At 39.0% G+C, this 20,804-nt stretch overlaps 1 protein-coding gene across 10 annotated transcripts in view; it reads right to left on the reverse strand.

Annotated features, from left to right (window-relative positions):
• CDC14A (cell division cycle 14A) overlaps positions 1-20,804 on the reverse strand; it is a 207,149-nt gene that overhangs the window by 124,911 nt on the left and 61,434 nt on the right. For all 10 annotated transcript variants that reach the window (XR_006962767.1, XM_047083940.1, XM_047083937.1 and 7 more), the window contains exons 5-6: positions 18,517-18,596; positions 1,153-1,219 (exon numbers count right to left, since the gene is read on the reverse strand). Coding sequence is in view for 9 of the 10 variants with exons in the window: in XM_047083940.1 (XP_046939896.1) it covers positions 1,153-1,219; positions 18,517-18,596 (147 nt within the window). In the remaining variant the exon portion in view is untranslated. The remainder of the gene's footprint in view (positions 1-1,152; positions 1,220-18,516; positions 18,597-20,804) is intronic.

The following is a 20,804-nucleotide window of genomic DNA, read 5'->3' on the forward strand; positions in this document are numbered from 1 at the left end:
GAAATATCAAAGTCAAAAAACATACATAAAACAACAAGGATATTTATCATACCAATTTTCTCAACTCAAAATGTAGCAATTATATTATATTATTATATTATATTATATTATATCATATCATATATTATATTACATCATATTATATTACATTATGGTAGAGAAAAGAAACTGGAACAAGAATCACTGCCGATAGTGTGTTTACAGTCCTTGCCAATGGATTCTGCAACGTATACATTCCTGACTGATAAATCATGGCTGCATGTTCAAGATGGAATGATGCACTTTGAACCTTAATTCAAATTCACACTACAACGTGCATGACTTCTCAGTAAATTAGTGCTTCTAGAACACATTCTTAAAATTCTCAAAAATAATTTAGATTAACTTCTCCATTATATATATGAATAACTAAATAACTATGCCTCTAAACTATACATACAGTGCATCAAATCACCCAGTGGGATTGTTCAAACAGACTGCAGGGCCCCACTACCACAGTTTATGGTTCAATCAGTCTTGGATGGGACCGAGAATTTCATCTCTAACAAGTCCCACGCTTTGACAAACCACTGATTCATAACATACCCTTGATATGGTAGGGAAATCGGAGTTAGAATTAGCCCTGCTAAGAACTCCCTGTGGCTCTGAAACTGACTTCACCTCTCTGGGGTTGTTTCCTCGTCTATAAAGATGAGATAATATCTGGCCTACTTACTACTTCACAGAGGTGTAATAATATCCAGGTAGGAAACCAACATGGAAATGTTCTCCACACTGACAGAGGTGTGGGTTGGCTTCCTGTCTGTCCCACACCAAGCTCTAGCTTGATAAGGAAGCTGAACCAGTGACAAAGCAATGTCACAGGCAGAGCAGCAGATAGGAGTGATCCATCTGCCGGGGAAAAGAAATAATTTAAATGAGAAAGGGAAATCCCTTCTACCTCAATAAGGAGTTACAGAGTTACCCACAGACACCCCTTCAATTTGTCCAACAATCTATATTTTACAGATCAATCATTGTTCAAGAAGTGGAAAGCCTTCTGCTTACTGCCTGTCCTCTCTTCTCTCCAATGAAAAACAAGAATATTGACATTATTCCTTTCTCGTATTTTGAAACTACTGTGTCAACTACAGTAAGGAGAATTATTATTACCTTTCTGATTCCCTGCAAACAGTCGAGGATGGTGAGATTGTAAGTGCAATTTCCAAAGGAAGCATCCCTATAAATACACACACACACACACACAAAAACAAAACAAAAAAAACAATACTAAAAATGTACATCCAGAATATTCAAATAAGACAATACCAAAGACAATTAAAGATATGCTTGTTTGGCTTCACAGCTGTCAACATGGTAAATTTATGCAACACATCAGATACTACTAGTTAACTACTCTTACATCTTAACTGAAGCATTTCTGAAACTGCTTTAATCCAATAGGCATAATTAATAAGAAAAGCAAATTCAAGAGCCTGAGCTCACAAGTCAGATTGCCTTCATTCAAGTTCCAACTCTGCCACATACTGGCTGGGACCTTGAACAACTTATTTTACTTCTGTGAGTCTCGGTTTCCCATCTCTGAAATGATGTTACTGATGGTATTTACCATTTACAGGATTATTGTCAGATTACATTTAATAAGTGGAAGTCCTGGAGCGCCTGGGTGGCTCAGTTGGTTAAGTCGTCAAGTCTTGATTTCGGGTCAGGTCATGACCTCATGGTTTGTGGGGTCGAGCCCCACACTGGGCTCTGCACTGACAGCACAGACCCTGCTTGGGATTCTCTCTCTACCTCTCTCTCTGTCCCTCCCCTGCTTGTTCTCTCTCTCTCAAAATAAATAAATAAACTTAAAAAAAAGAAAAATAAATGGAAAGTCCTTCATATAAGAGCCTGGCACATAGGAAGCACCTAAGAAATATTATAGTTTTTCTTGGTATTATTAACAATGACCTGAACTGTTCCATTAAGTAAAAGATTTATAATCACCAATGGTATTCTCAGAGAGGAACAACCACCTATCAGGAATATGGTAAATACAAGCATAAAAATGTAAGGAGGACAATGTAGGCAGGTCAACAGAAGCTAGCTGCTATTTTCCTGGATTAAATGACACCCCTCCTATCTACCCTCCCCCCCAAAAAAACAAAAAAACTATGGAAAAAGCAGTCATTCTTCCAAACAATCTCCTCTCAGGATCCAGGAGAACTTCTAATGCACCATGAAGTGTTGTATCAAAAGGAGTGGGAACCTACTGCACCGAAAATTGAGTACTTCATACTTTATTTAAGTTTTTAGAGCAACCTGCTTTAGGCAACATAAAACTGAAGTATCAAGTTCAGGTGAGGTTAAGCAAGAACTGGCACTGGAGCTTTAACACTAGCAATGTTCCAAGGTGTCCAAGGCAAGAAACTTGACCTCCAGGCTCTCAGTCTCTCTGCCCAGCCCCCCATGCTGACCCGAAGGAATAGAGCTGTCAGGCACCTGCCAATGGCAAAGTCGAAGGCACCACACAAAGTTGGTTCAAGGGCAACAGTAGGGAAGGTGCCAGAAGATGATGCTCCATGGGGAGAAAAGGACCTTTAAGTGCTTTAACGTATAATTAACATAAAACTGAGTTTTATATCACCCAATGTAACTTGAACCTATGGCTGCTAAGTCATGAATTAAAATGAAGCTTCAATGTCACTGGATTTCAACATTCTGATAAACTAATATAAAAATAGGAAGTAAGCAAAGCAACTTAAAAGAAATGTTTAAGTTCTGAAGCTTCAAAGTTTTTTGTTTGCTGAAGCCTCGCTCAACAAGGGGCTTAAACCCATGACCCTGATATCAAGACCTGAGCTGCTTAATCGACTGAGCCACCCAGACACTCTTGAAACTTCAAAGTTAACCTATGTTAATAGGAAGGATTATTCTACATATGTAAATCTGATTTCAAGACATTTTTTAATGCTATCTGAACTCATGGGTCAGTGCAAAGCAAAGTAGCCCCTTTTCCAAATATCATGTAAAGACAAACCATGTATTAAAAAGCAAATTTTAATGGACTAAACCAGAGAAAGGTATAGCTTGGGATCTAAGACAAAATAGCAGTTTATATAAAGAATCACATACTCCTTTGCAGGCACTTGTCTCTTTGGGTCAAAGTTTCAGAATCTTTCATGTGTCATGGACCCCTTAGAAATCTGATGAAGCTTGTGAACCCCTCTTCTCAGAATGATGTTTTTAAATGAATAAAATAAAATATATATGAATAACAGAAGACTAATTCGATTAAATTTACCAAAATATTAAAAAAATAATTTATAAGACCATATTTAATTATTTACTGTTTTATTAATATGTAACAAGACCTAGTAGGTCTAGTGATGACTATAATTTTGAAGAAGGAATGAACATAAATAATAAGAGATATGAAATATATAAGATTCATGTAAAAATTATAATGGGATATAAAAATGTCTGTAATTTCTATTGTGACATTCATATTGCTAATACTACTATAGTTTATTTCCAACATTTATAATTGAATATAATTAAGATAAGTGAAAACAAAGACACTTTTTGTCATCCAAACTCAGTGACTCTCTGAACTATCTCCGCAGACCCAAGATTAAAAATCACTACTTCAGTAAAGAAAAAATAAAACAAAAACAAAAACTTTCTTATTTAAAATAGTAAAACAATTTTAAGAACTGGAGGTGCTCTTAGTCTCTGAAGTATATTTTCCCATGCCTAGACTCACCTAAATGAATTCACATAGATAAGTCATAGAAATGCTCCAGACCCAGTCTTTCTGACTGTCTGCAAAGTTTGGTGAGACTGTCATGCTATCTCTTGGCCTATCACAGCCACAAGTTTTACCAGTGACTGAAAAGAGAGCTCTGGTGACCTGGTGATCAAATCTATAGACCTGAGAGAGGAAGACGAGTTAACATGCCATGTGACAGAATTAGGATATAAAGCAGTCACAGCAGGATGGAAAGACAGGTAGAAATTTACAGCATGAAATATAATAAGGGATGCGATAAAATTAGGTCACATTCTCAGAACTGGGGAGAGGAGATGACACACCAAAGGACATTACACCCATTCCTCAGGAGAATTAATTCTCATGACAACCGCACAAGGACAAATAGGTTCCCAAACCTGCCTCCATACTGAGCAGGAGAAATGGCTTATTAGTGGAACCTGGCTCCTACTTAGACAAAGGAGAGCAGCTATAAAAGTGAACAGACACAAAAACATGTTATATGTTCTCTGGGGGGAAAAAGTAAGAGAAAGAGAAGGTAGAGATGGCAGACTGAACACATGTATCTACCAAATCCACACTAAAAAGAGAATTTTGAAAGGCTTTTTAAGAAAGAAATCCAACAAGCTCAGGGAGAATAAGAGAGCAGAAGATAGCAATAAAATTGTGAAAGCTGGAAATCAGAGGAGTGGTAGTAAATTAGAAAACCAAGAAAAGGGAATATTAAGGTGACAAAGCCAGAGAATCCACCTAATTAATACTAGAAATGTCCCATAAGGCTCAGGAATTGGCAGCACTGGGTTCTTCTGGAGGTAGAATGAAGGAAGTGACTGACATAAGATTGAAAGTCCACTTAAGAAGCTGAGAGATTTTATTCTATAAAAGAAACATTATCTCCCATGTTACAAATCAATCTTCCCTGCTTCCCTTCCCTTCCCTCAACCACCCAATACAGTCAGAAGCATCTAAGAATAATTGACCCTGGAAGGCAGCAAGATACCTGCCCCATACTACGTTCAAGTTTGAATTGGAGGATTGCTTCAGGATTATTTTTCACCTATTTTTTTCTAAGAAATGGAGATGGTTAGGAAAATACCAGGCTCCATTAAACTACAGAAGTCCCTTTGAGTCTGAAACTGTATCATTATTCAACACAACTGATGATCACTTTCTTCTCCAGGTATCTCCTCTGGGTCCTTCCCAACAGAATTTAAACACTTTCAGGTCTCTACCATCTTTAAAAGAAAAAAAAAAAAACTGTCCCAAACTTTCTTGACTCGACATCTCCCTTCAACCATCACCCTCTCTTGAGACTCCTCTTTTTTTTTTTTTTTTTAAATTTTATTTTTTTTTTTCAACGTTTATTTATTTTTGGGACAGAGAGAGACAGAGCATGAACGGGGGAGGGGCAGAGAGAGACGGAGACACAGAATCGGAAGCAGGCTCCAGGCTCTGAGCCATGAGACTCCTCTTTAAAACAAGACTTCTTCAGGGGCGCCTGGGTGGCTCAGTCGGTTGAGCATCCGACTTTGGCTCAGGTCATGATCTCGCAATTCATGAGTTCAAACCCCGTGTCGGGCTCTGTGCTGACAGTTCAGAGCCTGGAGCCTGCTTCCGATTCTGTGTCTCCCTCTCTCTCTCTGCCCCTCCCCTGCTCATGCTCTGTCCCCCGCTGTCTCTTAAAAAGTAAAATAAAACATTAAAAAAAAAATTTTAAAACAAGACTTCTCTGAAGAATTACTTCTCCCCCTGCTCCATTTTCCCTCCTCTCACATCTTAACACCCTCTGATCGGTTTCCACCCTCGTCCACACCACAAACATGTCACACTAAAGTTACCAATTATCTTCATATTGCTACACCTGGGGGGCTTTGTTTTTAATAGAGATAAAATTCACAATTTATCCTTTTTAAAGTGTACAAGTCAGTGATTTCTTTTAGTATATTCACAATTCCTATTACCACTAATTCCAAAAGAGCTATAGCCCCCAAAAAAGAAATTCAGTGCCCATTTACAGTGACTGCTCACCTTCCCTCCCCACTTGCAGGCAATCAGTAATCTACTTTCTGTCTCTCTGGATCTGCTTCTTCTAAACCCAGGGAACATTTCCCAAGCATCATTTTACTGAATTTGTCAGCAATAATAATACTCCTTTGAATACTGTCTTCACTGGCTTCCTGGATTTTTCTTCTACATCTCCACACACTGCTACTACCCAATCTCCCTGGCAAAGCCATCCTTCTCCTCCAAATCCTTAAAAGTTAGAGCTTCTCAAGGTTCAATCCCAGACTCAAATTCTTCTCACTCCATGCCCTCTCCCTAGTCCAGGACGAGTTCCCATGTATCAGCATCACCTGGATGGTTCCTTAAACTCAGAATGCTGGATCCCACCAGAAATCCTGATCCAATGGGGGCAGAACCTGAAAATCTGCGTTTCTAACAGGTTTCCAGGAGGGTACTGATGAAGCTGGTAGAAAGGAGCACATTTTGAGAACTGCCCTACATAATCTAATCCATGTAAACTGCCATCAATCTACCAATGACCCTCAAATTTCTGTCTCTAGCACAAACTAGGGGCACCTGAGATGGCTCAGTGGGTTGAGCATCCGACTCTTGATTTCGGCTCAGGTCATGATCTCAAGGTTCATGGGAACCTCCCTCCCTCTGCCCCTCCCCCACTTGCTCTAACTCTCTCTCTCTGACTCTCTAAATAAATAAATATATTTTTTTAACCACATACATGACCTTCTCATTTGGGTGTCTTAAGGCATCTCACATTCATTGTGAAAGAAGACCCTCTTGCAGCTGCCCCCCCAAAACAACAACGATAATCCAGTCCTCCAGCGCTATCCCGTAAAAGAGGCAGCTTCCACAACCCCTCACGCTAGAACTCAGACGTCCCTGCATCTCTCATTCCCCTTATCCTGTCCACCACAGTGTCCCATTACCTTCCCCTCTTAACTGCCTGCACTGACTTCTCTCTGATACCCCGCCCCCGCCACCTCTCAGGTGGACTCCCGCAACAGCTTTTCCACCCCCCACCTCTCCTTGCTAATCAGTCTTCTAGCAGCAACCAGAGTGATATCTGTTTTAAAGCACATCAGATCCAGTCACTCTTCGACTATAACCCTTCACTGACTTCCGCTGTTCTCACAGGAAAGTTCAAAATGTCAACGAACGTATCCTGGTGATATCTGGCCCTGCCTGCGTAGGCCTCCTCATTTTATGCCCCTCTACAATCTGCCCATCACACCTTGCCTGAGGTCCTCCGAGAGGGCTCTCTGATCTCACCACAGGACCTTTGCTCCTGCTGGTCACAGGTCACCTGCTGCCTTCTGCCTAAGTTACCCTACCTGTCCTTCATATCCCAACTCAAAGATCAAAGTCTCCAGGGAAAAACCTCAACCCCACCCTGGCTAGAGCAGGTCCCCAACTTTTTTTTATTGTACTTAATCAACTATAGTTTGACATATCGTGGCATGCTTATTTGATTCTCTGCCTCTCTCTGTAACAGCCTCAAAGAAGACAGGATCTATACATTTTTTACTTACCCTTCTCTCCCTAGTATCTAACATACTGCTTAGCACAAAATAGAGATATTGAATAAACATTTCAATTAAGTAAAGGAGCTTGTCAAGTGATATTAAACACACTTTTATTTTAACCCAGACACTTTAGAGAGACTATAAAGAGCTTTTACAACTTACATCACTACACTAATGTGATATAAAGTTTTAAACTCCCACAGTTTTTATTGCAACTACAGCTCCCAATTGTTTACGTAACTCCCAGTTTGCTTTTTCACTCATTTATCAATGTATTCATTCACTCATTCATTCACTCATTCATTCATATTTATTGAGCCAAATATTTACTGAGTTGAATAAGAGGACATGTATTGTTTGTTACCTCTCCCACAAAGGATCACTGAAATCCACAGACTTCAACTGTGGGAAAAAGTATGCACACCCAATGCTGTCTGGGGACACCACAGCCCTTACCTTTATCTGTCATGATAGTTTTACCATGCATTGCATTAACTCCCTTAGATAGGTAAACACCATGCTGCTCTTCATTCAGAGAGAAGTTCATATCCCAACACCCAGGGTTTCTAATCACTCATCTCTGCTGAAGAAGAAATCCTACATTCCTCCCCAATATGGAAGACTAAGGTTACAGACAACAGTTGTTCAGACACATCCAAATACAAATTTAACCCAACCTCATGCTAGACCATCTAAACTCCATCCATCACAACAACTCTCTTTGTAAGTGTGACATCCAGCATAGTAGCCAAATGAACCATGAAAGTATTATGAAATGATTATAAAAATCCACTAACTATGACCTTGGGAATGGCTGGCAGTCAACAGATATTTGTTGAATGAAAAACTAAATGAATATTTGAATAGATGAAGCAACTGGAACTTTATTATATTTTTGCATTTATTTTCCAGAGAAGCAACAGAAGAAACATTAAATTTAAGAAAACTAGAACCACCATCCACAATGAGATAAAAAGAGAAAGTGCTGAATCCCACTATTGTCATAGAGCATAGGCTCCCACAAAGTGATTACTGAATATTCAAGAATTTTCAGAACCCAAATTAGCATTGGTGGCTGTATTTACACCACAGAAATCAACAAACCCTTTTTACTTACAGAGCCTGTTTACCAACATACCACTGCTTGTAGCCTAAGAATCTAGACATCACTGTGAAAGAAGCAACCTTATAAATGTTAATAATAAGGAGCCAAAATGGGAGATGAAAGAACATATTCACACAAAGCAATAAGAAGGCATTTCCGGTAATGAAGCTGTTGGAAATGAAGAAAGAATAAAGAACAGAGTCACAGGGTTTAAAATGTAGAGACTACAGGGGCACCTGGGTGGTTCTGCCGAAGCGTCTGACTTCAGCTCAGGTCATGATCTGGTGGTTCATGGCTATGAGTCGCATGTTGGGCTCTGTGCTGACAGCTCAGTGCCTAGAGCCTGTTTCGGATTCTGTGTCTCCCTCTCTCTCTGCCTGTCCCCCATTCACACTCTGTCTCTCTCTGTCTCAAAAATAAACAAACATTAAATAAATAAATAAATAAATAAATAAATAAATAAATAAATAAAATGTAGAGACTACATTAAAGAATACAAAAGAGCTGACAGAAGAAATATTGGGGATGGCTATGATCTACGTATGTTTTAATTCCATGATTCTCTGTGAGTTCTCTGGATAACAAATAGTTAGGAGGTATGCCAATATCTTCAGAGCAATGGGTTGGAAAGCATCTCAAAGATTCATCTAACCACCTTCCAAGCACTGACCTAAATACAACTACACAACCGCACAAGAACATGAGCTTCTTTTTAAAAAAAAAAATTTTTTTTAACGGTTATTTATTTTTGAGACAGAGAGAGACAGAGCATGAATGGGGGAGGGTCAGAGAGAGAGGGAGACACAGAATCTGAAACAGCCCCGGGCTCTGAGCTGTCAGCACAGAGCCCGACGCGGGGCTCGAACTCACAGACTGTGAGATCATGACCCGAGCTGAAGTCGGACGCTCAACCGACTGAGCCACCCAGGCGCCCCAAGAACATGAGCTTCTTAAGGACCGGTAATGTGTCCTTTATGTCTGCATGCCCAGAGTCTAGCACAGTGTTGGGTCCATTAATGTTTTAGATGTCAAATGAATGAACAAATGATCACTACCAGGAAATCATTCATCTTATATCTGAACAACTCTAGTGGCTGGGAACAACTGACCCAACAAAACAAAAATTATATAAAACAATTTTGAATCATAAACTATGTACAATAATGAAAATTCAATCTAGGTCATTGCTGTCCAACGGAAATATGATGCTGTCCACAAAAGAGAACCAAAATTATAATTTTAATTTTGTTCAAAACCACATTTAAAAAAGTAAAAAGAAACAAGTGAAATCAATTAGTAACATATTTTCTTAATCAACATAATTATAAAGAAGACATTTTACATTTTTTATACCAAATCTTCAAAATCCAATATATATCTTTAACTTACAGTCTCAGTTTGGACTAAACAAATTCCAAGTGCTCAAAAGCACACAAAGCTGCTAGCTACCATACTGGACAGTTCAGCTCTAGACTATATTGTATGGATACCTGGGAACTAGACAATGCCCCAAAATATTCACATAATTATCCAAACTATACTTGACTTCCAGTCTCTGAACAAATCCATGACACATATGTACTAGCTCCAGAGAAAAGAAAGAGCTGATTGCTTGTATCACCTAGGCTACAAGATGAAAAGGTATTTGATGAGAATTCGTAGGGAGAACAGAGCCATCTCCCACTCAAAGAGCAAAATCAAATGACTTCATGGGGCAGCAAAATCAAAAGCTGAACACAACCAGTACCTAACAAACACAGAATACAGAATCTCCTGCTTTTCAGATTTAATGTAAGGCCATACAGTAATCTCTCTGTTCATCTAAAGAAACGGATATGTAAAAATTCATTTCTAAATCATGGCTTAAAAGGTTACATAAAGTCAGCAGAATAGGATCTGTTTAGAACTAACAATAACGGCACCAAAAAAACAGATCAAGCACTGTGCTCTGGGCCTTTTATCCACATGTGAGTGCCACCCATTTAACCACATTAATTCTGCTTCACAGATAAAAATAATAGTAAATTGTCTTTAATCCAGGTATCGAAAAGAGCTTCATCTACAAGACATTCAACAAAATAACTATGTTCATTAATGTAAATGATTGCAATCTTTTTCTAAACCACCTTTATCACTGACTCTTCAGTAGAAAGTCTGGTAACACCCATCTGGGACCGTAAAAATAAGAATAACAAAAAAAGTTATCTGAACCAATTTTCACATTGAAGCACTGCCATGTTCCAAAAACAGAATAGATGTAACTCACTTCCTTACATGTAGTTAGTGGGTCATAAAGACCCTGACAGTTGTTTCTGTTCTCAGATCCTATATAATGGTGCTTATTTACCACTATAACAAGAAAAATCTGATAAAGAGACTGCTTTTCATGGTAGTCCAAGTTACTCAACATGCCCTAGCTGTTGAGAATGGATTCAACAGTTTGTACTGGATAGGCCATCTACTTTTATCTATTTTCTTTTTTTTTTTTTTTTTTTTTTTTTTAATTTTTTTTTTTTCAACGTTTATTTATTTTTGGGACAGAGAGAGACAGAGCATGAACGGGGGAGGGGCAGAGAGAGAGGGAGACACAGAATCGGAAACAGGCTCCAGGCTCTGAGCCATCAGCCCAGAGCCTGACGCGGGGCTCGAACTCCCGGACCGCGAGATCGTGACCTGGCTGAAGTCGGACGCTTAACCGACTGCGCCACCCAGGCGCCCCTACTTTTATCTATTTTCAACACAGGAAACTGGCACAACCTCAGTACTCAAAACTAATGCAGATCTTTCTCATCATACCAAGCATTAAAAACAAAGGTTTATTAAACATCCATGAGGGCAGAAATAACCCCAAAGATCACCACTGAGAAGCAAAGAGGTAGCCATCAGAAGGAAAAATTGAAAACGAAAATAAAATCTTTAAAAGGATAAAATAAATTGTTTCTATATTTTTGATACTCAAGAGAAAAACATGGTAAGGAAAACTTTCCCTTTGAAATACAAAGTTAATTGCTAAATACACTTTGACAAAAATCACAATATCATATTTAAGTTAACAAATATCTGGCTCAACGTTTCCTGTGAAGAGATAGATTTTATAATAACATCTAACATCTACCAGCACATGTTTACTTTGCTTTAGAAGAAAGAAGGCAGCCTAATGCCAAGTTCTAAGTGGTTGACCCCTTTGAGCCTTTGTTCAGAGAACTACAAGTTCTGGCATGCCCAGATGATCTAGAGTCATTGCTTCAGAGATTTCCCACTAAGACTCAGCCACATTAAGACACAGCTCAGCAACAGGGATATCACTAAGGGTCATCCCCAAAACACAACAAACCCCTCCCTTAATACAAACAGTACAGATTCATTTTAATGACAAATGTCATTAAAGGACTGCCTTTGGGAGGTTTGTGGGTCCTCTGGTAAGAAAGGTTTTCTAGTCTCACACGTGCTCTAAGAGAAAAGTTGTATGTTCCTGTTCATAGTAGATAAAATGCTATCATTTGACAAGCCATCTATTTCCAAGACTCTCAGGAAACAACATAAAAACAGTTCCACAAATGACAGCATATTATTCTAATCCCAAGAGATCCACTTTGTTCCACACAGGTGTGGATCAGGAAATGTGTCCTAGAATGTTTCAGAACACTGGTGCTGCCGGATAGGAACAGAAACTGCAGGGAGTGGGAAGGGATTCAGGATGAAGTACTTTGGAAGAGCTGGCGTTAAACTAAGTCAAACAGATCTCTCTATTACTCAGAGCCATTCAGAATCTTTAAAATGAGAATGTGCTTTTCATTTTTTTATTTTAAGTTTATTTATTTTGAGAGAGAGAGTGAGCACATGAGCAGGGGAGGGCAGAGAGAAAGGGAGAAAGAGAATCCCAAGCAGGATCCTCACCATCATCATGGAGGCCAAGGTGGGGCTCAAACTCACAAACTTCAAGATCATGGTCTGAGCAGAAACCAAGAGTCCTACGCTCAACTGAGTGAGCCACCTAGGCACCCCAAGAATGTGCTTTTTAAACCTCCAAGATGGAGAGTTCTAAACTTACTTGACCTTTGAATCTTTTTATTATTTTTATTTTTATTTTGCCACAGCAGATCACATAGAGCCATGTTTCTCAAACTTGGCAGCATACTGGAATTATGTAGAAAGTTTCTGAAAATCCCAATACCCAAACCTAATACCCAAGACCAATTATGTCAACATTTCCAGGAGTAGAACGAGGCACCAGTATTTTTTAAAACCTCTCAGACTTTTTAAAACCAAGTATAAGAACCAACATAACTTTGGGAAATACTACCTATAGGTCTAGCCTCTTCCCCAAGCTAAAATAAAATAGCTACACAAAAATGCATTCCTGGGCCTATCCAGGAAGAGACTTGCAAAAAAAAACAAAAACAAAAACAAAACCAAAATAGAAAAACTAAACTAATAGTTGGAGATGGAACATTCAACATTCAACCAGCTTTATTGCATTGGGTATCAGCAGAGCACCCTTACCTCAGCCTCACCTCTGTACCTAGTCAATGTTTGTCATGTCATGCTTTCTGTATTTGTCTTCAAAACTGGGACTCTGGATGTTCTTTATTGTCTGTACTGTTTCACTCCCCACTTAATATTATATGTTATAGAAAACTTGACTTTAGCAGATTTATGAATCATCATCGATACTAAAAAAACTTACCAAACTGACACATATGGATGAATAAACAAATAAGTAAGTGTAAAACAAATTTAAAAGCACAAAAGAGATCAAAATGAAGAGTTGTGCAATTTCCATGTTTTGCAAGGCTTAGAGTTTTCACAAATACTGTTTTATGAACGTCAGAGAATGCAGATTTGAAAACCACAGCCACTGACTGCCAAGAAAACAATCTGAGAACTGCACTCAGAGTTGGTGGTCTCATGGGACCTTAGACAAGCACAATTAATATGAGTTTGTAGAACAATTGGTCAATAGTATAGACTATGAATCTGGTAGTACGCTGAAAGGAAAAGTACCTAAGAAGATTCACACCAGGCTTGCCAATTCAAACTCTGCTGACTCTGACCCTAGAACTGAAAGGCCCTTGTTCCCTGGAAGGCCAACTGCCAAGCCAACACTAAAGATGGATGGACTCAAAGAACTGAAGTAGGTGAAAAATACCCTCTTGCTCTAGTGTTCAGCCAACGTCACTCTTGACAAACACATTGGCTATCCTTAATACAAGCAAAAGTACATTTTTTGACGCATTTACTTTACAATTAAATGGAACATCCTAATACTGACTTGCAAACAGTAACATCACAACAAACACTCCTTGAGTGTCACAACAGCCAGAAATTCAACTATCTCTAAAGTCTACTATAATCAATGTAATCAAGACTAAGCAGTAAATGGGGATTCGGGTGAAGATGGTCAAAGGTACAAACTTTCAGTTATAAAATAACTACTGAAGATGTAATGTACGACATGATGACTACAGTTAACACTGCTGTATGGTAGACTTGAAAGGTGCTAAGAGAATAGGTCCTAAAAGTTCTCCTCAAAAGGGGGAAAAACTTTTTTTTGCAACTCTTTGACATGATGGATGTTAACTAAATTTATTGTGATAATCATTGATGTCAATTACATCTCAATAAAACTGGGTGAAAAAAAAGAATAGGCAGTCAAGTTACCCAACTCTTTTTATTTCCCTCATCTTTACAGAATGTTTACCTAAGGTAATATAAATCTATAATCTACAGTTTTTTAAGATAAATCCAAAAGAAAAACCTCAGTCAGACAGTCCTTTCAGTTATAGTAATGTGCCTGTACTGCAAACATCATAATGTATAATATCCTGCCTAACCTACCATTATAAAAGACAAGCTAAGCCATGCAAATGAAATCACAGCACCTAAAATCAACACCTGGATTGTTATTTTCCAGTTTTCATCCTAGCATGAAAAGGCAATCATGGTGCCTACCTCTAACATCTCCTCCAATCCCCAGTTTCAGGTTTAAACCTCCTTCTTCAGTAGTCCCATAGTACCTATCTCCTGAATTGAACAAAGCACGACAATTGTCTTACATACCTACATACTTACAAACTATGCACTGAGTTCCCCAGAACAAATACCTTGCTGTCCTTATCCTCCTAAGATCCATAAGACTATCACAGTGACTAGCACAGAAAAATCCATAAATAAATTAATGTATCTATTCCCTGGCACACAAATAAGAGCCTAATCCCAGTCCTCAAGAGAAGAGTCAGCCATATTTGGTGAAGAGTCACCCATGCAAACAAATAAATACAAGACATTTGCTTTAATTATGTATGTAGCAAATGTAATACACAAAATGCAATACACAAAATATAATGGGGAATTACAGGCAAAGGACCTACCAAGCCTCTCTAGAAAAATGAGGAAAGGCTTCACAGAAAAGATTGCTTAGATACATTTTTATTAAATGAATAAATCTTGAAGAAGAGCATTATTTAAGTTCACAGTAGCCTTAAAATTTCTTTATTAGAAAGACATTAAAAGTATAGAGCACAAATGGAAACAGGAATCTGATGGAGGGGCACATAAAGATACCAGCCATACTTTGACAAGCCTTCAAACTGGTCTTCATTTTTTAAAAACTTTAAATAATAAAGCAATTGCACTTAAATAGAAGTTCTTTCAAGGCTTCTTGTTTTTTACATGAAAGTGTTAAGGCAGGAGTAGATTTAAAAAAAAAAAAAAATCTAAGGCACCTGGGTGTCTCAGTCGGTTAAGCGCCAGGCTCTTGATTTCAACTCAGGTCATGATCTCACAGTCGTGGGATCAAACCCCATGTCTGACGTTATGCTGAATGTGGAGCCTGTTTGGGATTCTCACTCCCTCTCCCCCTGCTATTCTCTCTTGCTTTAAAAAAAAAAAAAAAAAGTCTAGGGGCCCCTGGCTGGTTCAGCAAGAAGAACACGCTACTCTTAAGAGCATGCTACTCAGGGTCATGAGTTCAAGCTCTATGTTGGGTGTAGAGATTGCTTAAATAAATAAAAACTTTTTAAAAAAAGGTTTTTAAAAATCTAGACAATGAAGAGAAAATTATAATTTAGCAACAAATAGTGTAAGCAACATAGTGGATGACAGAATCCAGATTACAAATAAAGGCCAAGGCAATGATGGCTGACCAGAACTGTAAGATGGTTGTTAACAATATTACATTAGCCTTAGTTGGCCTGATGTAGAGACTAAAATCAACTCACATCTTATCTTGATTAGGAAAAAATTAAGCTTCTTCAGTCTAATTCCAGAAAACTATTCTGGAATAGTATTCTTTCAACTAAATTCTTTACTAAACTTTAAAAAAAATAGGAGGGGAGCGGACACCTAGCTCATTAAGTTGGAAGAGCAAGCAACTCTTGATCTTGGGGTCATGAGGTCAAGCCCCATGTTGGGTATAGAGAGTACTTGAAAAAATAAGTAAATAACAATAATAATTTTAAAAATTAATGCTTTACTAAATCATAAATATACTACTTTGTGGTATTTTCTTTTTCAAATGTATAGTTTATGAAGAGTTTGGAGTTAGAAATAAACACAGCTTAATGTAAACACAACTCTTGATGTCTTGGGTTATCAGAAAGATACAACTTAGAGTGCAGGGCGCCTGGATGGCTCAGTCGGTTGAGCATCTGACTCTTCATTTCAGCTCAGGTCATGATCTCATGGTTCGTGTGCTCGAACCCCAAGTTGGGCTCTGTGCTGACAGCAAGGAGTCTGATTGGAATTCTCTTCTCTCTCCCTCTGTCTATCCCTCCATCACTTGTGTCCATGTGCTCGCTCTTTCTCTCTCCCTTCTCAAAATAAGTAAATAAACGTTAAAAAAAAATGAAAGCTCAGTTTAAATGAGTCTGATCCTTTTCCAAATCTCTGTCAGAATTAGTCTTGTCTTCTATTTTTGTACAACCTAACTATTTGACAGTTAATTATGTGCCTAGAGGTCTGCCTGCCCCAACTAGAAGCTGAGATCATTAGGAAGAAATACTTCCTATTCATATTTATATCCTTGTGGAAAATCCTTATTTCTTATTAATAATAGTAACAGTACTAATAACAAGGAGAAAAACAAAAGCCAGGCATAATCATAAATGAATTACTTCATTTAATCCCCAGGATAGCCCTAAAGCCATTTTACAGAAAAGGAAACTGAGGCTCAGAGAGAATAAATAACTTGCTCAAGGTGCTTGTACTTACCACATGTAGTAAAAAGCAGAATGAGCCTTTAAACCCAGTGTCTCGGCCTCCAAGACATATATTCTTAACCACTTTGTTTAAAACTTAGTAGAATGACTAATATTATTATTATTACCACAATGGACTGAATGTTAGTGTCCCCCCAAAATGCACATGTTGAAACCCTAATCCCCAAGCTGATGGTATTAGGAGGTGGGACTTTTGGGAGGTGATTAGGTCATGAGGGTGAAGCCCTCATGAAGGGGATTAGTGCCATCATAAAGGGCACCCCAGAGATCGTTCTCACTCTCATTCTACCATGTAAGGATACAAGTTAGCAGTCTGCATCCCTCACCAGAACGTGACCACCCAGATCTCGCCTCCAGAACGGAGAAATACCTTTCTATTGTTTATAAGCCACCAAGTCCACGGCACTTTGTTACACCAGCCCAAACTGATTGAAATAAGTATCTTTTTCTAAAAGTTAGGATTGTATTTTACAAAGGACTTTCAAATTATAGAAGCCAGTAGAAGGGGAAGGCAAAAAACAAGCTTTGTCTCCATGTTAAAAAGCTCCTATACATAAACTGTCAGTTTTTATCTGTCCTTCAATCGCTAATTCGTTCATACTCTAGATTGCTGGAGGACATTTTCCTCTCACTACTCTCCTCTGACTTCACTGAGACAGTCAAGCGGATCAAGAAGATCAAGCACATTAGGGCAATATCTCCCCCATTCCTCCTCCCCACCTTGGCACCTACCCTGTGCCTAATTAAGGCCCTCTTCTGTGGCCTGAGAAACAGAGGTAGGAGCCCCTTGGATCTTAAGGGATTTAGTATTGATTTATTCATTCAAATATTTATTAAGAGCACTTTTAAGTGTCGGGCACCAGGACCTGCCCTCTGAGTTTACAGGACAGTAAGGAAGTCAGACAAAGAGGCATCCTCAATCTTTGCTATTCCTTCCGTTCATTGTAATTGGTAATATGAGATTAGTAACAACAATAAGAAATGCATATGCTTGTAGGTTTGGACATACAAATAAGCAAAAAGGTAAAACTGTTAAAATCATTCATAATTCTATCAGAAATGACTGTTGTAGGAGTTTGGCTGTATGTTCCCTTCCATTTTTTAAACAGGCTCAAGTTTACCTGAAATTTTTAAAAGACCATCAGCTGATGGGGCACCTGGGTGGCTCACCTGATTAAGCATCTGACTCTTGGTTTCAGCTCAGGTCATAATCTCACAGTTCTATGACTTTAAGCCCCACATCAGGCTCTGCACTGATCCTGTGGAACCCACTTGTGACTCCCTCTCCCTCTCTCTCTCTCTCTCTGTCTCTCTCTGCTCCTTCCCTGCTCACTCTCTCTCTCTCCCAAAATAAATAATAAACTTTAAAAAAATTTAAAGACCTTCAGCTGATACTTAAAAAAATATTTCCCAACACTGTAATGAGAGACAGCCTTCCTCAAGACATAGAAAGGGTTCAAGGAGAAAATTAATTCCTAAAAAGAAAAAGCTAGGGGTGCCTGGGTGGCTCAATTAGTTGAGCGTCCAACTTTGCATCAGGTCATGATTTCATAGTTCATGGGTTTGAGCCACACGTCAGACTCTGTGCTGACAGCTCAAAGCCTGGAGCCTGCGCTGAGTTCTGTGTCTCCCTCTCTCTCTGCCCCTCCCCACTCGTTCTCTCTCTCTCAAAATAAGTTAACCCCAAAAAATATTTTTTAAAAAGCGATTTTATTCTTAGTTAGATGGGGAGGGGGGAAACTCTACAAAAATAAAATAAAAACTAACATCTCTTTTATTCCATACAACATCATAGTCACAGTCTAAAGACAATTAAAAAACAGTAGTAATCCAACTCTACAGCGGCAGCTGCCTAGCCAAGTGCCATTAGCCCAAGTCTCACAAGAGTTATACCTGAAGGGAAGATAGGGGGGGTTTGAGCCAGATAGCAGTGCTCTGTAGGCTTCTTCTGGTGTCTTCTTTAAGTAGATTACCTAAGACAGAGAAAGAGCAACATTTAGAACACCATCAAAGAATGATACGAAACTAATTTAACTACTCACCAAATTTGCATTTCCCCTTTTCCACTCTGACAAACTGTCAGTCATGGTGACAATTAATGCTGACCTTTAAAAGATAGCAACCGAGCTGCCAAAATTTCTTTTCCAGCTTGAAGCTGAGCTGCAGCCTTTGGCTGAGGAATGGATAGAGCTTAGAGACAGACGGCAGATCCATAAAGAGGCCATCCAGGGCTGTTTACAAGGCGCATTGAACAGGCACAATGGCAGTGCTTTCCCTTTGGGGAGCAGAACAATTCTACTTCCATTATTGGACTGTGCACTGTCAGCACAATAAAATAAAATCACAACGAAGCGGGTGAAAATGAATGCAGGTAACAGCATTAGAAAACACACTGGCTGGACTGTTGATATCCAAGATACTTAAATCCCTCTGGTCCAGCATGATAAACTAATCTTAAAGAAACAAAAATGAGCTCTTAAAACCAGTAAACAACTTAATCAACATATTGACTATATGATATGTGGCAGGCACTGTATCAGGTACTTCTGTTCTTGTAATAGAATTTACATTCTAATGAGACAAAGACAATAATTAACAAAAATAAATACCATCTGAGTTAAGTGCTCAAAAGGAAATAAACAAGGTTCTGGAAAGAGGATAGAAAGGGGGCTGCTTGAGGGGCACCTGGGTGGCGCAGTCGGTTAAGCGTCCGACTTCAGCCAGGTCACGATCTCGTGGTCTGTGAGTTCAAGCCCCGCGTCGGGCTCTGGGCTGATGGCTCAGAGCCTGGAGCCTGTTTCTGATTCTGTGTCCCCCTCTCTCTCTGCCCCTCCCCCGTTCATGCTCTGTCTCTCTCTGTCCCAAAAATAAATAAACGTTGAAAAAAAAAAAAAAAAGAAAGGGGCTGCTTGAGAGGGGTGCCCGGGAGACATATAGGGTAAGATATGCAGGGGGAAACCCAGGGGAGAGCAGGGGAAAGGAAGAACAGCTTGCCAGGCAGTAGGAATCACAAGGGCCACCATCCTTGCAAGGGAAAGAGTGTGGTGGGTTGGACAAGGGATCAGCAGCGTGGCTAGAACATGGGAAGGAGAAGCAACTAGTGGCCAAATAGTGAAGAGCAATACAAACCATTGGCAGACTTTGATTTTATTTTAAGTATAATGTAATATTCTAACTTGGGGCTGAGGGCATCAGTGCTTTTCCTCTATAGTTGGAATCAAATTTTATTCCTAAAAACCCTCTCCACCTAGAATTAATGGCATTATTTGAACACCCTGTACATTTCAACAAGAGGGGCAGAGTCTCAGTTCCTAAAAAGTAGGACTTTCCTCTTTACTTGAAAATTTTCTTTGAGTTTTGAGCTACCCCATTAGCAATATATTATGTGTATTTACTTATTAATAATTTCAGGACTAGAAAATACCTCAATTCTGTCTTCTCTAAAGAAAGGAAACTGGGGGCGCCTGGGTGGCTCAGTCGGTTAAGCGTCCGACTTCAGCTCAGGTCACGATCTCACGGTCCGTGAGTTCGAGCCCCGCGTCTGGCTCTGGGCTGATGGCTCGGAGCCTGGAGCCTGCTTCCGATTCTGTGTCTCCCTCTCTCTCTGACCCTCCCCCGTTCATGCTCTGCCTCTCTCTGTCTCAAAAATAAATAAATGTTAAAAAAAAAAAAAAAATTTAAAAAAAAAAAAAAAAAAAAAAAAAAAAAAAATAAAGAAAGGAAACTGGGGTGACTGGACGGTTCAGTCAGTTGAGTATCCAACTCTTGATTTCAGCTTAGATCATGATCTCAGCATCATGGGATCGAGCCCCACATCAGACTCCACACTGAGCATGGAGCCTGCTTAAGATTCTCTCTTTCTCTCCCTCTGCCCCTCTTCCCCACTCTCACTCTCTCTCTCTCAAAGTAAAAAATAAAAAATAAACAGAAAACTAAAATAAAAACATAAAAGATACTTCTAGCTTTAAAAAGAAAGCTCCATATTCATTTGGCAAGTAAACCTGGAGGTCTGATAAGGCACAAACCACCAAAGCAAACTGAACATGAAACAAAAAACAGCACAGAAAATGAAACCACTGTAAAAGAACGATCTAGATGTGAGTCACTGATTCTACAAATGGAGAATCAGAACTCTAGTTGCAGCTCAAATAATCATAAAAATCCATTTAAACCAAACATAG

Source organism: Lynx rufus, unplaced genomic scaffold, assembly GCF_022079265.1.
Source record: "Lynx rufus isolate CCGP_SWC_20201006 ecotype Redwood Valley unplaced genomic scaffold, mLynRuf1.p SCAF_2, whole genome shotgun sequence".
Lineage (NCBI taxonomy): Eukaryota > Metazoa > Chordata > Mammalia > Carnivora > Felidae > Lynx > Lynx rufus.